The sequence below is a fragment of the Anticarsia gemmatalis genome, chromosome 2 (assembly GCF_050436995.1).
Source record: "Anticarsia gemmatalis isolate Benzon Research Colony breed Stoneville strain chromosome 2, ilAntGemm2 primary, whole genome shotgun sequence".
In the NCBI taxonomy this organism is placed as follows: domain Eukaryota; kingdom Metazoa; phylum Arthropoda; class Insecta; order Lepidoptera; family Erebidae; genus Anticarsia; species Anticarsia gemmatalis.
In genome coordinates this window covers 7352988-7373333 of record NC_134746.1, presented here as the reverse complement: position 1 = coordinate 7373333, position 20346 = coordinate 7352988, and the positions used below count along the sequence as shown (strand labels likewise).

General features: G+C 35.2%; 3 protein-coding genes across 9 annotated transcripts; 1 reads left to right on the top strand and 2 right to left on the bottom strand.

Annotated features, from left to right (window-relative positions):
* Window positions 1-19: 19 nt before the first annotated feature.
* Window positions 20-13238, bottom strand: LOC142982397 (cryptochrome-1-like). 7 transcript variants are annotated; one of them, XM_076128890.1, is made up of 11 exons: window positions 13110-13238; window positions 12629-12787; window positions 6838-7136; window positions 6508-6759; window positions 3664-3848; window positions 3319-3490; window positions 3013-3238; window positions 2708-2848; window positions 2177-2328; window positions 1246-1448; window positions 20-1168 (listed from the first exon to the last, which is right to left on the bottom strand). In XM_076128890.1, the coding sequence occupies exons 2-11, from the start codon at window positions 12632-12634 to the stop codon at window positions 405-407; spliced, it is 2400 nt and encodes a 799-aa protein (XP_075985005.1). In that variant the 5' UTR covers window positions 12635-12787; window positions 13110-13238; the 3' UTR covers window positions 20-404. The 7 variants fall into 7 exon arrangements, with proteins under 7 accessions (XP_075985005.1, XP_075985021.1, XP_075985030.1 ...); XM_076128906.1 differs by having other exon boundaries at window positions 12629-12817; window positions 13110-13229; XM_076128915.1 differs by having other exon boundaries at window positions 12629-12784; window positions 13110-13221.
* A 943-nt stretch (window positions 13239-14181) lies between these two features.
* On the top strand, window positions 14182-20322 carry RpL8 (ribosomal protein L8). The gene is made up of 6 exons (XM_076128878.1): window positions 14182-14254; window positions 14407-14559; window positions 18872-19028; window positions 19348-19551; window positions 19739-19897; window positions 20166-20322. Exons 1-6 carry the CDS (start codon window positions 14189-14191, stop codon window positions 20279-20281), a joined length of 855 nt encoding a protein of 284 aa, XP_075984993.1. The 5' UTR covers window positions 14182-14188; the 3' UTR covers window positions 20282-20322.
* On the bottom strand, window positions 14571-18865 carry LOC142982369 (uncharacterized). Its single transcript, XM_076128833.1, has 2 exons — window positions 18033-18865; window positions 14571-17290 (listed from the first exon to the last, which is right to left on the bottom strand). Exon 2 carries the CDS (start codon window positions 17256-17258, stop codon window positions 15378-15380), a length of 1881 nt encoding a protein of 626 aa, XP_075984948.1. The 5' UTR covers window positions 17259-17290; window positions 18033-18865; the 3' UTR covers window positions 14571-15377.
* Window positions 20323-20346: the final 24 nt, after the last annotated feature.

Sequence of the window (20346 nt, the reverse complement as noted above, 5' to 3'; positions counted from 1 at the left end):
TTTGAAACACAATTTTGCATAGAAACATATATAATTATATTTATCTAACAATTTTGTTATCATAACTTAGAATTATTTTATTTCAATGGCTTATACATTAAGCCTATTCTGGCCAATTCACAATTTGAATTAATAACGCCAATTCATATATATTTTGTGTACCTGCCTTTTACTTTTATCTAATTTGATTCTTTTTTATCCATCTTGACTCTGAACAACAACATAACAAGCTAGTTAATCTAGCTTTATAAATAAACTCCCATTCATAATACATCAATCATTAAATATCTATTAATTTTCCAATTTACATAATTATATTTCGGTGTACCTTCCAAATATATTACCTAATTAGAGATCATAAGATCATACTATAGTTTAATAATTATTTAATAGAATCCAGATTATTATTTATCATTAGTTGACTTGTTCTGACAATCGTCATTGGAGAATGTGTCCTCATTATTGATCGTCATCTTCTGCAAATCGTTAGGTTTATCTTTTACATTTTCATTTTTGCTTTCTCTGTTATAATTTAACACTGAGTCGCGGTTATGGTTGACAGTTCCGAAGTTTTGCTGTGCGTCATTATGTACGGCGGGTACACGGCCATTTTCTGCAAATGTAGACAAATAGTATTTTTGCTTCTCGTAACCGAAAGTGTTAATTTTTAATGTTTGTTGTTTATATTCATTTCTGTTGGACTGTTGGTTCTCGTAGAGTTCCTGTGAATTAGAATATCCTTGTACATAGTTATTGATGACTAAGTTTTTAAAGTCATAGTTTTCTTGTTTTTCATTTCTTGCATCCTGTGCTTTGTAGGAAATTTCTAATTGTCCATTGGCGATGTAGTTTTCTTTCGACTGTTTCGTGCAATCCGATACTGTCTGAGATGTAACATTAGTATTTTGTGTCTGTTGCACGATGACAACTTGTTTGAATGCAGGTTGTTTAGGTTCTGTTTTAATGCTGTTTTGCATTGGTCTCTGGAATACATTGTCATTGTCCTTGTATGGTATAATCTGTGAGGTCGGAGGCTGTGGGTCTGGGGTTTGACTGCACAAGTAGTTGGACTGGTTGATGCTCGCTATTATTGAAGTCGGGCTCGGTGAGGACTGCATCACGTTGGGCCGCGCTACTGCGTTCGGATTCAGAGTTCCTGAAACAATAACTTGTCTTAATTATTGCTGCGACCGTTCTGAACGAAATAGTAAGTTGTAAAATGAATTAAAATTATATGGTAATTACCTTGAGGTTTATATTTAGCGAGTTGAGCGTAGACTTGCTTGATACGTTCTATGTTGATCTGTGAGGCCTTGGAGTGGTCCACCATGGGCATGGGGTAGTCTCGTCCGATGATACAGCGCGCCGCTTGTTGCACCGCTTCTGGCGCCACCCATGGCTCGTGGATGTACCGCGTCGGCATATTTTTCAACGCTGGGATGTACCTCCTGTTCAAATAATTTAAATTTATATTTTAGATAACCTAACATTTTAAGTGTGTAGATTATATTAAGTTCTATGTATCTAAAATAGATTTTATAATATCCTTACAATGTCAATGAGCTTTTTGCAATAAACCATAGACCCAATGTACTTATAATAAGCAGCTTCATTCAATGATGACTCAGCAAGCATGGTTATTTGTAAGCTTCAGTCATTACAGTTGAATTGAAACAAGAAAACCTACATAAATCAGTACAGCACTTGGTTTAATGAGAGTCCCATCTCCCGAATTAAGGAATTAAATATAAAGCTCGCATATAGACGAGTCCCCTTTACTTTAGTAAAATATAAATGATGGACTAAAACACCACAAATTTGTTCAGTGTTCCAAACACTTACATTGTCTAAGACAAATGATAAACTGTACTTGTCCAGTCGCTGAATTTGTAGTATTGGCCCTGGAGTTCGCCTAAATGTACTATGTATCAAATCCTTTACACTTTGAGAGCGCGTCAAGTCTCTGGGTGCCGTTTATAAATAACCCTAGCGAACAAAAGGAGTATACAAAGAATCAAGCGAAAACATAACATCAATTTTGTAAAAACTGAAATGACATAACAGCGCGACGTATTGTTTAAAATAAATGACGCAATTTCTATTTTAGAATAATGTTTGTGACGTCATAAAAAAAGTATGCGTAATCTTGTAAATAGGAAACAAAAGAAAGAATTACCTTATAAAGTCACCATTAGGGTCGGTTTTCCTACCGAACCTGACAGGACAGTAGCAGTGAAAGAATTGCTGGAAGAAGGATGAGCACGAGAGCCACATCCACATGCCGGCGTTCACCGACCAATCAGCGTCCAGCAACAGTTCGTCGAACACCTGAGACGGGGACCCTCCACTCATTAACACCACACGTCTTCATACAATATTCACCACCAGTACTCCGTTTGCAGTGACGCCACAAACAAAAAAATATATTAATATCTCATAAATTTCCAATACTTAATATCATTTTTATGTGATTTTTATTGTTATTTATCATGTCGTGTTTAAGTTGTTACATTTATTCATTGGATTTCATTTATCTTCCAGTGTCTCGTTTTTATTCCAGTCAAATCATAATTTTAGGCAAGTTTTTATGTTATTAGATTTATAAATATTTTCACTGATACATGGTAGCCACGTATCTGAACATGTCAATCGAATCCATGTTGTGTATGTGGTTTAAACATCAATCGTTAATGAAAATGTTTCTTGCCTTCATCCCTTCTTCCCATGAGATCCATAAGTCGCCCCTCGTGAGGAAGCAAGCGACAGCGTGTCGCGCCAGGTGGTGTATCCAACCCTCTTCTCTTAACTGTGTCATTATAGCGTCTATCCATGGAAACCCTGTCTTACCCTGCAATTAACAATATTTATTTATATATTACCTATGTTCATTTACATTCACAGATGGTTAGAACACATTTTATGGAATTTGTTATAATTACGTTCTTGTACAAATAGCGTACCAACTGAGTTTTTAAATTATTGAAAAAGTTTATCAATCAAATCAACACTTACACTAGCCCATTTCGCCAGTGCTTCTGAGTTCTTCTCCCATGGTATTTGCACGCATATGGGGTTTCCTTCCATGCGGTCGAAATTTGGGTTTCTCGTTGCAGCGCAGTAGAAGAATTCCCTCCATAATATTTGTCCGTGTAGTGATAGCGGCGGTCTTACCCGTTTCACTCTTTTGTATAGTTCCGTCAACTGATAGTAGAATAATCTCGTTGACAAACAACCGAACCTGCAACAAAATGACGACATTCAATGACGTACTGTTTTGGTGTTATCACAAGCCGGTATCAAGACTGTACAAACGTTTACCGTAAGTAAGGAGATAAGCCTGTCTGGCTGGCGAGTAGTGACTGCGGAGTCATTTTCGGTCTGCCGAATGACGCCACCCACGCTTTTCTTTCTAAGTGCCTCTCCAGCCTTGCTAATGCTTCACTTTCACCTCCAATCCATACGGGGGGTTTTAAGCCCTCTGTCTCGAAACCTGTGATGAGAAAACAGAAAAAAGTTGATAATTAATAAAGGTTGTGTTGATTATTGTCATTGATTATAGGTAGGGAGGTAACAAAACAGCTTAATAAAAAGACAACAGTAGTACCAGTTGCCTTTTAGTAAGCTTGAATAATCTATTTGTCCTTATGAAAAGTTGTTACTAACCGAGTTCCTCGAGGGTGGGTACACCGAAGCGATCATCGTGGTCATCGCTGACGGGTGTGGTGGCTCCGTTGAGCATCTGCGCCGAGATGGGCGCCTCGGCCGGCGGCGGCGGAGGCATGCTGGCGATCAACGCTTGGAACTGGTGGTACGTTAGCGGAGCTTTGCCGCCGTTCCGTTCTATTATTCTGTAAGAAAAATAACAATTCAGAACAAAACTCGAATGTTTTGTAACTGGCTTAAAGAGAAAAGTTTGTGCATTACGAACGCGATTTTTATAGACCGTAATAAGAACGAAAAGCTCAATTATTGTCATACGAATTAAGATTTTTAGAAGTGCAGCCTCACCGACATGCTTTTGCGACTTTTGCAGAATGGACAGGTAATTCAAGAAACGCAAAACCTGAATACGTTTATGCTAACCAAGATGTGATCGGGAGTAAAAAGTTATGAATATGAAGCATATTGCTTCATATTCATAACTTTTTACTCCCGATTTGTAGAAAATACATTCGATTGCAGTCGCTCGGGACAGCTTGCTATTGCTATGTTAGTAAATATATTTTCAAAAACGTCCACTGAATGATAAATACGCGGTGCATTGATAAGACAATGACTTTGTAAAGCACCAGATATGAGAATAATATGTGCTGTAAGTGCACTTGTAACTTTTACTTTTGGCTTATTCTGGTAAAATGTCTACTTGAACAATTTTTGCATGTTTCTATTAAATACATATTAGTCAGAGTCAGTGTCCTTAATGTATGGCAGTAGGCCTCAATCCAGCTACGTCTACATTAATATTCAATACGAATGGCAAATCTTGAGTTTGCATTTACTTCAAGTCATTCCTTTCAAAATTATGGTAAATTATAAAATATTTTACTCCGTTCTTGGATTCGAACGAAATATTGTCAGGTTTTGCGTTTAATTGATTTTTATTTTCATTTATAAACTTAAATAGACGTTTCTATTTTACTGCCGCGATATTAACTTGTTTTTTTTGTAAAGAATGTGTCCCCTCCTCATAATTACTTTGCTTATAAGTACGTGTCGTGACGGAGGAGGTTGTGGAGCTTCTTGTGCCTCTTCTACTCCACATTGACACGTTCCCAAGCGATGGTGCTCTTTGACAATCAGAAGATATAAAGTGCTTTTAATCGTTTCATCAAAATTAAGTATTAAACAACGGTATGTTTTTTTAGTACTGGAGCTTACGAGAACTTAATCTACTTACTTAGATTACTACTACTTAGAACATAATGACACCAAAATATTTTAAAGAGAAAGGACTATGGGCGGAATCGTCCCCACCCATCAACAAAAATGAAATGTAGCTCAATTGATATATCTTGGCAAGACGATATTTTTATACTATGGCGACATTGCCCAAATGCATGGGGTTCTCATAGTATCTTACGTTTAAACAAATATCTCGTTAACGTATTATTGACGACTAATTCCAAAATACATGCTCATTTATTTATTAATTAGTGCACAGCGGCGGACGCCGCATGCACATAAAGATAGCTGGGTACAAAATAACCCCCTCCCCCCGCTCTCCAACCCACGATTTTAGATCTGATCAGATTTTAATCTGCCAGCGCATCTGTTAGACAGCATTATAATTGACGAGTAAAAATAATTATTGAAATACGAAATCAATAACATGTATTAACTATATAATGGAAATGATATAAGTATATACATATGAGTGCCTCTGTGGCGCGGTCGGTAGTATATGCGACTGCGGTGCGAGAGGTCTCGGGTTCGAATCCTGGGTCGGGCCAAACAGTCTTTTCTGAGATTTTCTGTTAAGAATTTCCTAGAGCTTGCCCGGAGTTAGGAAGTTGAGGTCGAAGACCTCCGTGCCTCGGAGAGCACGTAAAGCCGTCGGTCCTGCGCCTGACCTCTCACTGGTCGTGTCGGTTATCCGTCCCACCAAACTATGAGAGTGATGGAATAGAGAGTGTACCTGTGTATTGTGCACACACTTGGACACTATAAACAAAGTCCGGCACAGATGGCCAGTTTCAATAAAACTGACCGCCGTAGCCGTATATCGGCTAGGAGGACATTATTATACATATGAGTTAGTACTGTAATATAACAATAATGTTAAAATAACTTACAAATGTAAAATAAAAATATACGTTAAATAATAATTACAAATTGTTTTTTTTTTTAAATATACGTTAAATAATAATTACAAATAGTTTTTTTTTTTTTGAGCTCGTGGCTTAGTTTACAACAGCCGCACGGATCGATCTCTGAGGTTAAGCTACGCTTGCCGAGGTTGTTCCGTGGATGGGTGACCATCTTATACATATCGAGTTCCTCCGTGTTTCGGAAGGCACGTTAAATTGTGGGTCCCGGCTGTCATTTTCGAAGATCTTTGACAGTCGTTAACAGTAGTCAGAAGCTTGAAAGTCTGACAACCAGTCTTACCGAAGGGTATCGTGTTAATACCCAAGTAACTGGGTTGTGGAGGTCAGATAGGCAGTCGCTCCATGTAAAACACTGGTATCCAGCTGCATCCGGTGAGACTGGAAGCCAACTCCAACATAGTTTGGAACAAAGGCTAAGCGAATATTCCCACTGATTTATCAAAAACAAAGGATTTTAATTAAATAGGGGGCACTTTATGAACACGTTGGTATCAGTTCCATGTTTGTTGGTAGGTGGGGACGGAGCCCATACATTTTTGCCCATAGTCCTTTAAGTCGAAGCAATTTTTGAATAATGTTATTAATTAAAAAACTTAAAAATTACATAAAATAGGTTGGTATATTGTGTACTGTCATTTACTCATTTTATTACTAGTAGTACTTATTCTTGATAACTTACTGGTCAAGTTTGTAAAGTGTGTGTGACACCCGCGAAATGACTGTGATGCCAACTTCGCGACATTTTGACATAATGTTGTGGTCCCGCACTCGCCCGTAGGGCTCTGGATCCTCCTCGAAGGTCAGCGCCGTAGTACCCCATTCTCGGAATAACTTCGGTAACGCATCCGCAGGTTGTCCACGAACCACGAATAGCCGTGAGTTCAGTTTTCTTAAACTAAGGTCTAGGTCTTCCAAACATTGCAGAAGAAACCTGATGATACAAAGACATGATTCGCTAGAACGTGGTCCATTAATATTAATCATCCTATTAGAAAGGATCCTAAATTACCTCCACTTGTTGATGCCGACATTAGAAGAGCTGGCGAACCACGGGTCTATGATGAATACACAGCGAAAGGTGGCCGCATCGGCGAGGCCTTCTCTCAACGCAGGGTTATCATGGAGGCGTAGGCCTTTTCTAAACCAGTGGACTGTGTGTTTGCCGCCAGGGCGGCGGGCGGCGGGCGCCGTGGCAGGCGCGGGTGCTGACGCCACGGGAGTATGCGTGCGCGTGGTGGACGCCGGGAGCGTCTCAGCGGCCGCTGACATGCTTACGTAGTTACCCACATTGCGCCTGCTATAACACACCTAATTTTGATATCCGTTTTATCGAATACACAAAACAGAAAAGATTAGTTATATATTTCTTAAACATGTCACGTAATCATAACATCATTGGTATGCCCGATTTCCCATAGGTGTCAGATGAACACTGAACTGTGAACCTGTAAATTTTAATGAGCCTGTCAGAACGAAAACCAACACTGAAAACCAACATTATGAAAGCATTTTCTAGAGTTTATAGACTTATATAAGATGGATAGTAAACTACGTGTTGTACATTTACGCTGCCCGTTAATAGGTTTCGAAAATTAGGACTACGTTCTTTATCTTACAGAAGTAGAACGCAACGTGTATTCTAATGTGTTTTAATTAAAACATTGTGAGATAATAAAGGAGCGTCGATATAAATTACAATAATTTTGAAGGACGTGCTTAAAAATCTTTACACGGATATCTGTTAGTAATGTCCAAAGTCGGATTTACCTACACATAATAAAACAAGTAATAAAATTAAACAGTGAACAACAAGTTGCGATTATAGCTGACGTTATTTGATTATATTGTAATTACACCAAGTTGACACAATTATCGACTCGTTACGTAATACTGTTTTGTTTACAATTTGCTGACAGGTGCTTGTTATTTCTAAAACACTTGTGGTTCATGTAATTGAAACTATATTTTACGTTTTCCACACACATCATAAAAATAGTAGGTACCTAGATTTTATTCATATGACAAAATAAATAAACTCAGGTATTCCAGGTATCAGAAAGCATAGCAAATGTAGTTCCGGTATTACAGACGTTACAGAACAAATAATTTTGGACTGAAACCTGTTATATTTGTTTGAGAAGAAAAAAGTGTCGAAATGGAAGGCTCGTGTTGAGAGCACGGCGCAGAAAGCGCGGGAGGACACGTGATCGCGACGTTGAGAGACTTCGCCACTACTTTTGGGACTTCATTACTCATTTTACGGCAACCTAATGTAACGTTAATATAAATCCCTTATAAGTAATAGTATGTTATTATACTAATGCGTTAAAATATGTTTATTGGCTTCATTATTGGACTAATCAAACATGTTTCAACAAAATTAAATGTGTGTTTATTCATTGTTTTCCTACTATTTGTGTTCGCTGCAGCCAACGATGCAGCGCTAATTGGTGCGGATGGATAAAACGAAATATAACGTTACATAACCGCATCGTCTATCGCAACTAAATGATGACGTTCGACAATTTATATGATGACTATGATGAGTGTCGTGTACTATTGTATCATTCATTGGATGTCCGTTATGTACAGGAAGTGAGAATAAGACATTTTTTTAAAGGCGTACCTATATGTTCTTAACCATTATATAGTCCATGCAAGAGGGGCTCGACAAGGTTTTGTTTTTAATTTGTTTACCGCATCATTACTTATTTTACTGCTATAAACTATCATAAGTGTAATCTGTAGTTTTGCAGTAGTGCGTTGTTCGTAAAATAGGAACGGTTTCCCATTTCTATACACATCCTACGCAGCAGACTATAGCAGACTCTGTTGCGACTTGCGTAGAAAGTGTAAAGTCTTGAACTTAAAACGTATTCTATTGAACTATTATGCCGGTCTCGGTAGCTTTTATTGAATATTGTTCGAGTCTTTAACAATTTCATACATAAAAACAAAACATTTCGACATTGACAAACAGCTTTTTAAAACGGAAAAACATTTTGCGAAATTCGCGAACAAGAGAAGGCTTACAAGAGTTGCCGCCGTTGTCGTAACTTCGAAATTGAAAGAAATTTCTCCGACAATAAGAACTCTTATATTTTATTGCGAAAACATTTTTCATAATTCAAGGGTATTTACTTACGAACTTTTGCAACAAATCAGTTGATATAAGTATGTTGACCATAGTAATTTTGTTCGCGAAGAAAATTTTAAAAATTACACTCGAATTAGCGCGTTGAAACGGTTTAGGCGCATTAGGGCTAATTCTCATTAGGGCTACTTCTCACTTGGGCTACTTCTCAATAGGGCAACTTCTCACTTGGGCTACTTCTCGTTAGGGCTACTTTTGTTTATTGAAATAAATACTGTCTTTATGTACCTACATATAAACATGTTTATACATTCATAAGAGATGAATGACATTATTATAAGAATAAATCAACATTAATTGAACCAATGTAATTGGTAAGTATACAATGTTATAAGATTACTTCTTGTAATTACTTTAGTCTGGTTTGAAACTAACATTTATTTATAACATACACAAATCAATAGTTAAAGGATATGTAAACATTACTAGGTGTCACTTCTTTTAATTACTTGAATTTCAATAAAATCAACATAAATCCACACAATAATCAACAAACAATATTAATTAGGTATATATTTATAGAAGCATAAATCAACACAATAATTAACAATCAGTAGATTCCTTTATGTAAGAGGCTGGTAATAAGTCATTTTCTTTAAAAATGTAAGAACTGTTATTTGACAATTTTTTAGTTTCGTAAGTACTTTTTTATACCTTTTCAAACCAGACTAAAGTAATTACAAGAAGTAATACTTATATCATTGTATACTTACCTATTACATTGGTTCAATTAATGTTGATTTATTCTTATAATAATGTCATTCATCTCTTATGAATGTATAAACATGTTTATATGTAGGTACATAAAGACAGTATTTATTTCAATAAACAAAAGTAGCCCTAACGAGAAGTAGCCCAAGTGAGAAGTTGCCCTATTGAGAAGTAGCCCAAGTGAGAAGTAGCCCTAATGAGAATTAGCCCTAATGCGCCTAAACCGTTGAAACTGATTCAGGTTAGCTTTTGAGATCGACACTATAATAATGTTATCCATGCGATTGTGAGAGAGGGGGTCAGTAATTTAGGTCAATCATTCATTATTACATTATTTATTTATAGATAGTTGCCAAAACAGAAATAGACTAAATAAACTGACGAATTTTACACCTCGATAACATATTATTGCTCTTCTCATCTGTGGAGGTTAATTCGCCTTTTCGATGGCACTAATAAAGTCTACCTGGGTTTAATAATTCCTCAATATTTTAGTTAGTCTCTGACCCACGAAATAACGCCTAAATTGCGAAGATTTATGAGGATGACATTTAAATATTTCTGTACGAGCATATTATTTAAATACTGGTTATAAATCGTATATAAGTCGATTTATTAAGACCCTGTAATAGTTCGCAAACCTGTTCTGTTAAGTAAGTTAAGCTTATTCTGAATGATAAGAATTGGCACTAGCGGTCGTAGCAGGCACGTGTTACGCACCGGGTCTAAAGTCTCCTCAACGCAAGAACTGCAAGATTATAGTCCAGCATGTCCCTATAACTATATACATACGTAGGTAGATATCAGCATTTGTTTACATCAAATTGTTACGTAGTAAGTAAGTTGGTTTTATTGAGTTAGGGATTTTTATGTATTTACGAACGGCGAACCTATATCAGACAAATCTTGAGACAAAACTACACGTCAGGAAATGGGCGGTTTTAAGCTTTTTTTTATTTATATAGCACCAGATATTTCGAAAATTGAAGATAGTTTTCATTAAAAATATTAATTTTTATTAATGTAAGTATTGTAAAATTTATATTACGAGCTTATGCACATTGGAATTTATCGCTTGTCTTTTGAAGATTGTGCGCATACGTCGTGATTATCGGCTTGTCTTCGCCCCACTAGACCGGTGTTACGTTGCCATGGAAATATACGAATGTACAAAACAAAATATTCTCGCGTCATGAAGACGGTCTATGATAATAATAATGACAATCAAGAGGAAATTAGATAAGTATCAAGATACATAAGTAGAATAAACTGAAATTATACTCGATTTATTTGATACTCGATTGCTATTACATAAATGTGTTGTGTTATCGTAATGCATGTGAATGCATACAAAGTACAGCAAAGCGATATTTATTGTTTTGTGAAGTTTTCAGACTGACTCAGACTAAACGCTTACGAAATAGCAGTTTTGATTCTTTGAGTAGAATATTTAGTAGTGCTTCTTTTTTTTTTAAATTACGATACTCTGTAAATGCCTAGTCAAGTAAAATTAAAAATCATATAATAACAATAAATAGACTGTTTTATGTCTAAAATGATAGTTAATTTAGTTACGAAACATAAGTGATTAATTATTATTTTGCACTGCAATTATATTTTTTGCAAGTTTGCACTTATGGAGACACAGATTTTTACATGAAATGTTAAGCACATTATGACTTTCGTATTAATTACGAAGACGACGGAGAGTATTTAGAAAATATCGAAAATCGCACAAATATCTGAAATTGGCACAAGTATGACTGTTATGAATAGAATATCTTCAATTGTATTTTATGGAATATTAATTCAGTACCGTATAAAAATAGCAGCAGTTCAAAAATATCAAAATCACAAAATGCTAATTTATTAGAACATTTGATATAAGTGTAGATTTTTAAAATGCTGCAAGGCAGCAAGCTACTTTAGATTTCTATAATAAAAATGTACATAAGACAAGATTTGATTCTCAATGAAAATTAATAGTTTTATTTAATTTTTAAACATTCAATGACTGAAGATCAGTAAAACATTGATTAATGTGTTTTTTAAATTAATTTTTTGGTTGTTGCAAATGTATACAACTGTAACCCAATTTAAGCTTTATACTGACAATAAATCTTAGTAATACAAAGGGTCCAGTCTCAGTCCTACCTGTTGTATTTCTATATAAATCAATAAATCCTAACAAGAATTTATAAAAAATAAGGACACATGAATAAGTAAGAATATAATATTTATTCTACCTGATTTTGATTTTTTTTGAAAAGTATTAGAAAAAAAAATTAAACAATAAGTATCAAAGTGTTTAAGTCAAACTACATTTATGTTTAGCTTATGTTGGCATAGTGCCTACCTATATAGTAGATAATATTATTAATTAATTAAAATTAGTGGCCAAAACATAATCAAATAACACAAACTATTAAAAAAATATTTGTTTTGTTTTCAAACATAACAAATTGTTTATGGAAAGGAAGAAAAACAATTAAAAAAAAAAACAATTATCAAAAGGTAACAATAGACAAACTAAAATATTTCATGTTTCCTCTTAGTAAGTCTCTAGTGAGTAATAGACTAATTGTATATGTTTATAATGATGTAGTAGGTCATGACATCACAGTAGAGTGCTATTGATTGTTGCATAAGTTCATACTACACAAAGGCATTGTTTTGATAGAACATCATAATACAACTACTAGTGATTTAAGTATTGTTGAGTAGAGTTGTTCCTTAAGGTATGGAGATTTGTGTACACCCCATTTTTTTGGAAAAATATATTTTATTGTAAAATGTTGTACAATGCACTGAAAATAACTGTTTCATACATCAAAACAAATAGAAAATCCCAATTGGAATCCTAAAAACAAACAAAAAAATATAACTGTGTAACACAACTATTAGTTAAAAAAAATATAAGATGTATTGCACTCACCTCCATTAAATTTCCACTATGTATTTTACAGGTAATACTTCAATTACTGTTCACAAAACAAACTTTCAGCTTTTGCACTAAACTCCAGTAAAATAAGTACAGTATTGAATACTCAATACAAATAAATGAATCGATTTCACTTTTGTCTGTTCAATTCTACTGTTAACAAAGACAAATTACAGATTTTCACTAAAAAGGTATCAAAAACACATCAATGCAGTAACGGTTACTACAAATGTTTTTGCTTTAGGACTCTACACCTTCTAGAACTTTTAGAATATGTTACGTCGATGTACTGAGGGAGGAGGCAATCACAGAAGTGGCGTACAAATCTACTGAATTATGAGAATTATAGAAATGTCAGATTCGTCCACGCCACTTGCAACGTGACCACAACGTGACCTAGATGTTTGTGTTATATGCACAAGTAAATTTGTTTTTTAGTACGTAACAAATTCTAAATGTTGATAAAAAACAAAACCTTAGCAATGGAGGACTGTAATAATTGGTATTCAAGAGCAACTAGTATACATTAAAATATTTTAAATTGGTAAAAAAACACTGGAACATAAATACATGAATCGTAATTCCAACGTAAAGTGACATTAATGACACTAAAGACATATGGCATTCGTGATTATGTCAAACAAATCAAAAGTAGGGATGTGCCTTTGTAAAATTATGGCGGAATCAGATAGAAACGATATTGCTCTAAAAGAAACTATAACGTGAGTTAAACACGTAGTAGGCGAAAATATAGTTACGTAGGTAGTAACCAGTAATTATTACTCCTATAATAATATATAAAAACGAATCCCCAAATGTGTTGCTAAGCCCTAAACTCAAGAATGGTTGAATATATTTCTTGAAGCACGAGGATGGTTCTCAGGGAAATAAATAAAAAAATAAACAAAAGAAAAAAACAACCATTAGACGGTACCTATGAAGTTCGCCGGGTTAGCTAGTTCATAAAAATACCTCTTCAGAGGCAGAACGTCCTAAATACATGCACTGTTTTTTTATTAGTTTCTTATAATAGTTTTTTTAGCTTAGCTTAAGAGTTACCTTCTTTGAAAAATACTACCCCTACCCAGATGAAGTCAGCAGAATTAGGTGATGAGATTATAGTTGGCTTAAAATACATGGTACTTTGTTAGAAACCTCGTTTCAATCTAAGTAATAATTCACCACGAAGACAAAATCTAGTTCATATTTATTTCTAATTTAGTCATTCATTTAATAAAATTTAATTGTGTGTGTGGTGAGCTGTCCAATATAAACTGATTTATCTAGTAATCCTCATTTTGAGTAAATACCTACTCTTGCAATGTAACACCTAAATGGGTACCTACCTACTTTTTATTTTTGATTAAAACTGATAAATGAGAGAAAATTATAGATATGTACATATCTACATGAAAATAATAAGTCGATATTTCTTCGATTTTGTTTGTATTGATAAAATTTAATATAAAGTGAAAATAGTCGACTAGTCGTTAGGTTGATAATCGACTAAGTAAATATATTCTCCCATAAAATTGCCATAGGGAAAAACTATTAATGACACAGTTTATTTATCCATTGACAACACTATTAGGTTCTTTCAAAAGTGACCGTCTGAGAGAAGTACGTGAATTTTTGGGCTTTAATTTTTCATCGTGTTTTATCCCAATGAATATGTTTGATTTTTGCTCGGAAACTTTAAAATATCCTAAGTATTTTATGTTTCTTCTGGAAAATGGCGGAATTTTCACTACAGATATTTGGATATCTTTCAGCGACGGGACGTAATCATGGGTCGTGTGATTCGTGCTCAGCGTAAAGGTGCCGGTTCAGTGTTCGTTTCACACACGAAGAAAAGGAAAGGAGCGCCTAAACTTCGTTCCTTGGACTATGCTGAACGTCATGGTTACATCAAGGGGGTTGTAAAGGTACCGTAAAATGGGGTGGATAGACACAATTTTCAACTTCTACATCGATTTTCTTAAATATTTTATATGCGAATCATTATTGAAGTATTGTAAAATCAGGAGTCACGTTGCAATTTACTAAATATTTATGATGAAAATTAATTAAAACGTGTCAATAACTAGTAAATTAAGAAAAAGTAAGCGTTTTCTATTTACCTGGAAACAGGGGTCAAAAGATACGGGAGGGGGGTGAATAGAGAAAAAACACTAGGGTTGTCAAAATCAACTTTTATTTTTAATCAGTGTTATTAAGACAATATTTGTACATATTGCACACAACTTTCCTAGAGTACACGGCAAACCCAGCTAAATATATATATCTATCGCGATGATATCGCGTGATTTTTACACAGGTGATTTCGCGATAGATACATTATATCTATCGCGAAATCACCTGTGTAAAATGAGGGTTTGATTATAAAAAAATAACAAATAAAATAATGTTTTAGTTATAACATAAAACTATTAAATTCTAAAAATACTATCTATTAGTTTTTGGTTTACATTTAGTAAAGAATGAGATCAAGAATCACAAATACTCATAAAATAATAGTACTTATAAACCTAAGCTGAATACCTACCTATTAATAAAACTCACATTAAGGTAAAATGATTGTATAAACTGCAATCAGTGGTAAGTATGCTATGACTGAAAAACTTAAGAAGACGAAAAAGTTAAAATATTATACCTACTGAAAGTACTCAAATGAAAGTTCGAAGTGATCATTATGGGATAATAATTATGAAAACTATTAAATCAAGTAAATTATCAATCGACTCTAATCTAAAGCCATCAAATCTTTTAGGATGTCATCATCAGACCTGTAGTAACTGGGCCGCCGCGAAGGGCATTTTTTTGAAACGGTTGACTTATCTTTATTTGACAGTATTTTCTTCAATTCCGCATCACTAACTTTCACATTGGAAATAATTTCAACCTTTTTCGATTTCTTTTCATTGGGATATTCATTTTCATCTTGTACAATGGTTTCAACATGACCTATACCATTTAGGTCATCTTCAAAAATTAAAGGCAATGTTCTTATATCATACCGGCTGATGTTAAATGAACAACTTGGAATAGCTTCGTCTAGTGATATTGTGTGTTCAATAGTCGGGATGGTTTTGATGTAGGAACTATTTGCTTCTCGCTGAACACGGTGATCTTCAAGTACAGGTGGGTAATTTTTAACTTTTGTTTTTTTTCCTTTTCCCTTGCCTTTAGTGACCATATCGTTTACTTCTTTATTTTGCTTTTCATTGTTTTCTCTCAAGACAGAACAAGGCAAGTATTCTGGGTCAGACTCAATATATTCTTCATCACTGGAACATAAAACACTTTTCCCTGCCTGAATTTGAAGTTTTTTCTTTCTTTTAGGTTCTACTATATTGATAGTCCCATATCGCATTTCCTTCAAAAAATTTAATACTGTCGTATCAACAGCTTCGGCTGGTTTAGATGGATCTTGCCAATCCGGTAATTTTTTTAATACTTCTGATGGGTCCAAAGGATTTATCCCTGTTTTCCTAAAGCCAGATATGACATTAGCTGGACCATTTTCTTTAAGATCGTCCATTAATTTGCCCAGTAATCTAGGAAAACAACCCTTTGGGATTGAAGATTGATTACGGCCATCAGTTTTCTTCCATTGGAAAATGATTTTTCGCCACGCTATCTTCATAGGCCGAAAAAAGGCCACATCGAGTGGTTGCGTAAGGTGAGTAGAATTCGCAGGTAAGAAAATGAAATGGATATCCTTTTCCTTACACTTTTTTATTAATTCTATTGAAAGGTGGGATGATAGATTGTCGCCTATTAGTAACTTTTTGCCTGGTTTATTTTCAAAAAATGGAAAAATCATAGTGGTTACCCAATCGTGGAATATGTTGGCATCAAACCAGCCGGATTGACTTCTATTATAGCGTACTCCTTTTGGACCCGACTTGGTCCACGTATCAAATAAGTTCTGAGCTTTATAAACTACATATGGGGGTATAATTTCTCCTACCGCTGTACACGCCATCATAATGGATACTGATGCCTTTGAGTGATTCATCACCCGTTCAGGATATTTTGTTCCCCTCTTAGCTATAATCTTTTTTCGGCCGGGATCATCCGTTAAATTAGTTTCGTCGTAATTGACGATGTTCTCGATCGGAACGTCTTTAATAGATATTTTTAAGTGCTCGAAATAGTCTTTTATTACATCGGCTGAAACAGCAGCCCGATTCCTTTTAATATTCTGCGATACCCTTTGTGTTATTTTGTCACTGTGTCTCTTTAGAAAACTTCGGGCAAATTCTAATCCAGGCATGTTATCTTTAAACCTTTTTTCTGTAACACCTAAATTGTCTAAATAGTTTTTTACTAATAACCTCAAGTCATATAGTTCAAGAGGATAGCCCCACTCAGCACATATGTTTATATATTTTATGAATTCCAATTCCGTCTCTTTAGATAGGACTGTCTGGCCACCTTGTGATTTCATATTTTTAATGCTATGTCTGTGAAGGACAGATTTGTCCATATCAAATTTTTTCGCGATGCAACTCAAGGAATCGTTACTTTCCTTGTACTCCCGGACAGCCTGCTCTATTAGTTCTTTGGGGTACCTTCTATACTTCCTGCCACGAGGATCTGGCTTGTAAATTCTCGGCATGGTGGGCGCACCGCAATGTAGCCCTCGCGTACCTATTCAAAATAATTATCAAATATTTAAAAACAATAAATATAAATAATTAACATAACATAATATCATGCCTGTACTCCCAAAACGAGGGTGGTAGATGGAGGTGTTAAAAACATCCACATTTCGCCAACTGTGTTTTTATGTCCCAACGTAATAGGGGGCGAGCATATTATCAGACTCCGCGGTGCTACCGGGAATTGCCTGATGGATGAACCCAATAACACTGCCCGACCCGAGACCGCGCGTCCGATCCTAACTCAAGCGCAAGCTTATGCCACGACACTAACGAATAAATACCAATATAAATCTAAATAATAATTAACTTCAGCTATTACGGCAAAATATAATCATCATCATCATCATCATCATCGGTAAAATATCCCATTCTATTTTAAAATATAAAAATATTTAATGGCTCTGTAGCCATGCACCTAATAATTTTAAGTTCAACACCTGTGTGTTGCACTTAAAATTATTAGGTAGTAGGTACCTATACAAATATGTACGTGCTTTGACAAACCATGCCTCGATTGACAACCCTAAAAATCATGTTTCTATTGACCTCCCACCCGTATCTATTAACCTCTCATCCGTATCTATTCACCTCCAATGGCGTATCTATTGACCCTAAAGGCGTATCTATTAACCTCCTTCCCGTATCTATTCACCTCAAATAAGATCAAAAAAGCTAACATTTTGAATTTGCTAGAAATGAGAATATTAAATAATCAAATACGAACTTACCTTTGTTTTTCTTAAAGATAAGTAATGTATGTATCCAATTACACACACTTACAGGGTATATTAACCGAGAATTTGCTATTTAGCCAAAAGTTCTACACAGCAAATATTGCTTGATTGCACACCTTAACTTTAACCGCTTTTTTTTCTATGACATTTCAACTTGACATAAATTTGTGTGTGCCAAGCCTAAAGAAAAAATGTTGCTGTGTAATAAATCATAGAGAAAAATATTCTATATAAAGCTAGTAACAAATTAGAGTAAGCAATATCAAAGTGCCGGACATTTCTCTATTCACCCCACGATATCTAATCACCCCATTTTACGGTACGTAAAAATTGATAGAGCTACATATTACATTGTGTATCCTAAACAAATCTCATGTGTCAATATAACACATGGATTGAAGAAGTGTCTCATAATATGCCACTTCATCAGCTATTTTATTTGGACTCATCTTTCTTCGTTAATGATTTACTTTCTATTAGTTTATTGTTGATTGATTTCCATGTCAATATTTAGACCTTTAGTAGCCATGTCTGAACTATGAAATCTCAAGTATCTTCCTTAGCTGAATGAACCAACGTGTTTTGGATTAATAACTTACAAATAGCATCATAACCTCAAAACTAGAGAAATAGGTTAGTTTTACATTGTGTGTGGTATGTTGTGACATACTACACAATGCATGTTCAGTTTATAGTTTCCACAGTTAGTATCAGAGCTTAAAATTAAATGTGTTTTTTCTATTACATTACTGTAAGTGCCACACTTGCACACACGCCACATAAATGTATAATTAGTGAGTGGTTATTTATAAACAGTGACTGTTACTTTACAGGACATCATCCACGACCCTGGCCGTGGTGCTCCCCTAGCAGTTGTCCACTTCCGTGACCCCTACAAGTTCAAGACCCGCAAGGAGCTGTTCATTGCCCCCGAGGGTCTCTACACTGGCCAGTTTGTATACTGCGGCAAGAAGGCTACTTTGGAAGTCGGTATGTTTCTTTTCCATTAACTACTATTTTGCTTGCCAGTTTACTTGATATTTTAGCCATTTTAATATCTTTCTGTTGCCAATCATAACAGCATAGAATCAGCAGAGTTGGATTTATAATGTTTTCGAAATTAGTTGGATACTTACCAGCCCTATGATCATAATTCTTAAATGCACAAGACTTTGTTGACCAATTAATTGTGTATCATCATAATCTTGGCTTACCTTGCACTATGCAGCAATATTATAACATAATTTTTAAAAAAATTGAGCTTTGTTACTCTCAAAATGATTATTTAAATAATGTATTTGTATTTTAGGCAATGTCATGCCTGTGGGTGCTATGCCTGAGGGTACCATTGTCTGCAACCTTGAGGAGAAGATGGGTGACAGGGGTCGGCTGGCTCGTGCCTCTGGAAACTTCGCCACTGTCATCGGACACAACCCCGATGCCAAGCGTACCAGGGTAAAGTTGCCTTCTGGTGCCAAGAAAGTGCTGCCATCAAGCAACAGAGGCATGGTTGGTGAGTACTTTAATATTATCAGTTTTCTTTTTTTATTTATGGTTGGTTGTACATGATGACTTTCACTTACCTACTCTGAAAATTCTTTGATTACACAGAGGCTCTTTCTGAGGACAATTCCTTAAGCCCTATGAAGACTTTAAAAAATTTGATCATATACTTAAACATTTTTGTAATATTTGCACAGGTATCGTCGCCGGCGGTGGTCGTATTGACAAGCCCATCCTGAAGGCTGGTCGCGCGTACCACAAGTACAAGGTGAAGCGTAACTGCTGGCCGTACGTGCGTGGTGTTGCCATGAACCCCGTTGAGCATCCTCACGGTGGTGGTAACCATCAACATATTGGTGAGTACCAGAATCTCATTATTTTTTTAACACACATACACATTTTTTGATGATCTGCATCCTGATTGTCGAATTTGGTGTAAAAGGTTAAAGTGAGTTCTAGTTAAAATTTGTTTTGCTCATTTGCTAGTTAAGCACACAATATTTTATTTAAAAACTCAATGTCATGTAAAATCAATTCTCTTGCATAGCATTGTTGGTGTTGATGTTACAAAAAATAATCTAAACTTGTTAAATCAAACTGACATTTAATATGATTTGTCTACAGGTAAGGCTTCGACTGTCAAGAGAGGAACATCCGCTGGTCGCAAGGTCGGTTTGATCGCCGCCCGCAGAACCGGAAGAATTCGTGGTGGAAAGACCGATACCAAGAAGGAGGCGTAGACGTATTTTTATTCAAAATAAAACATATAAAATCCGCAAAACTCTTTCAATTGCTACACTAAACT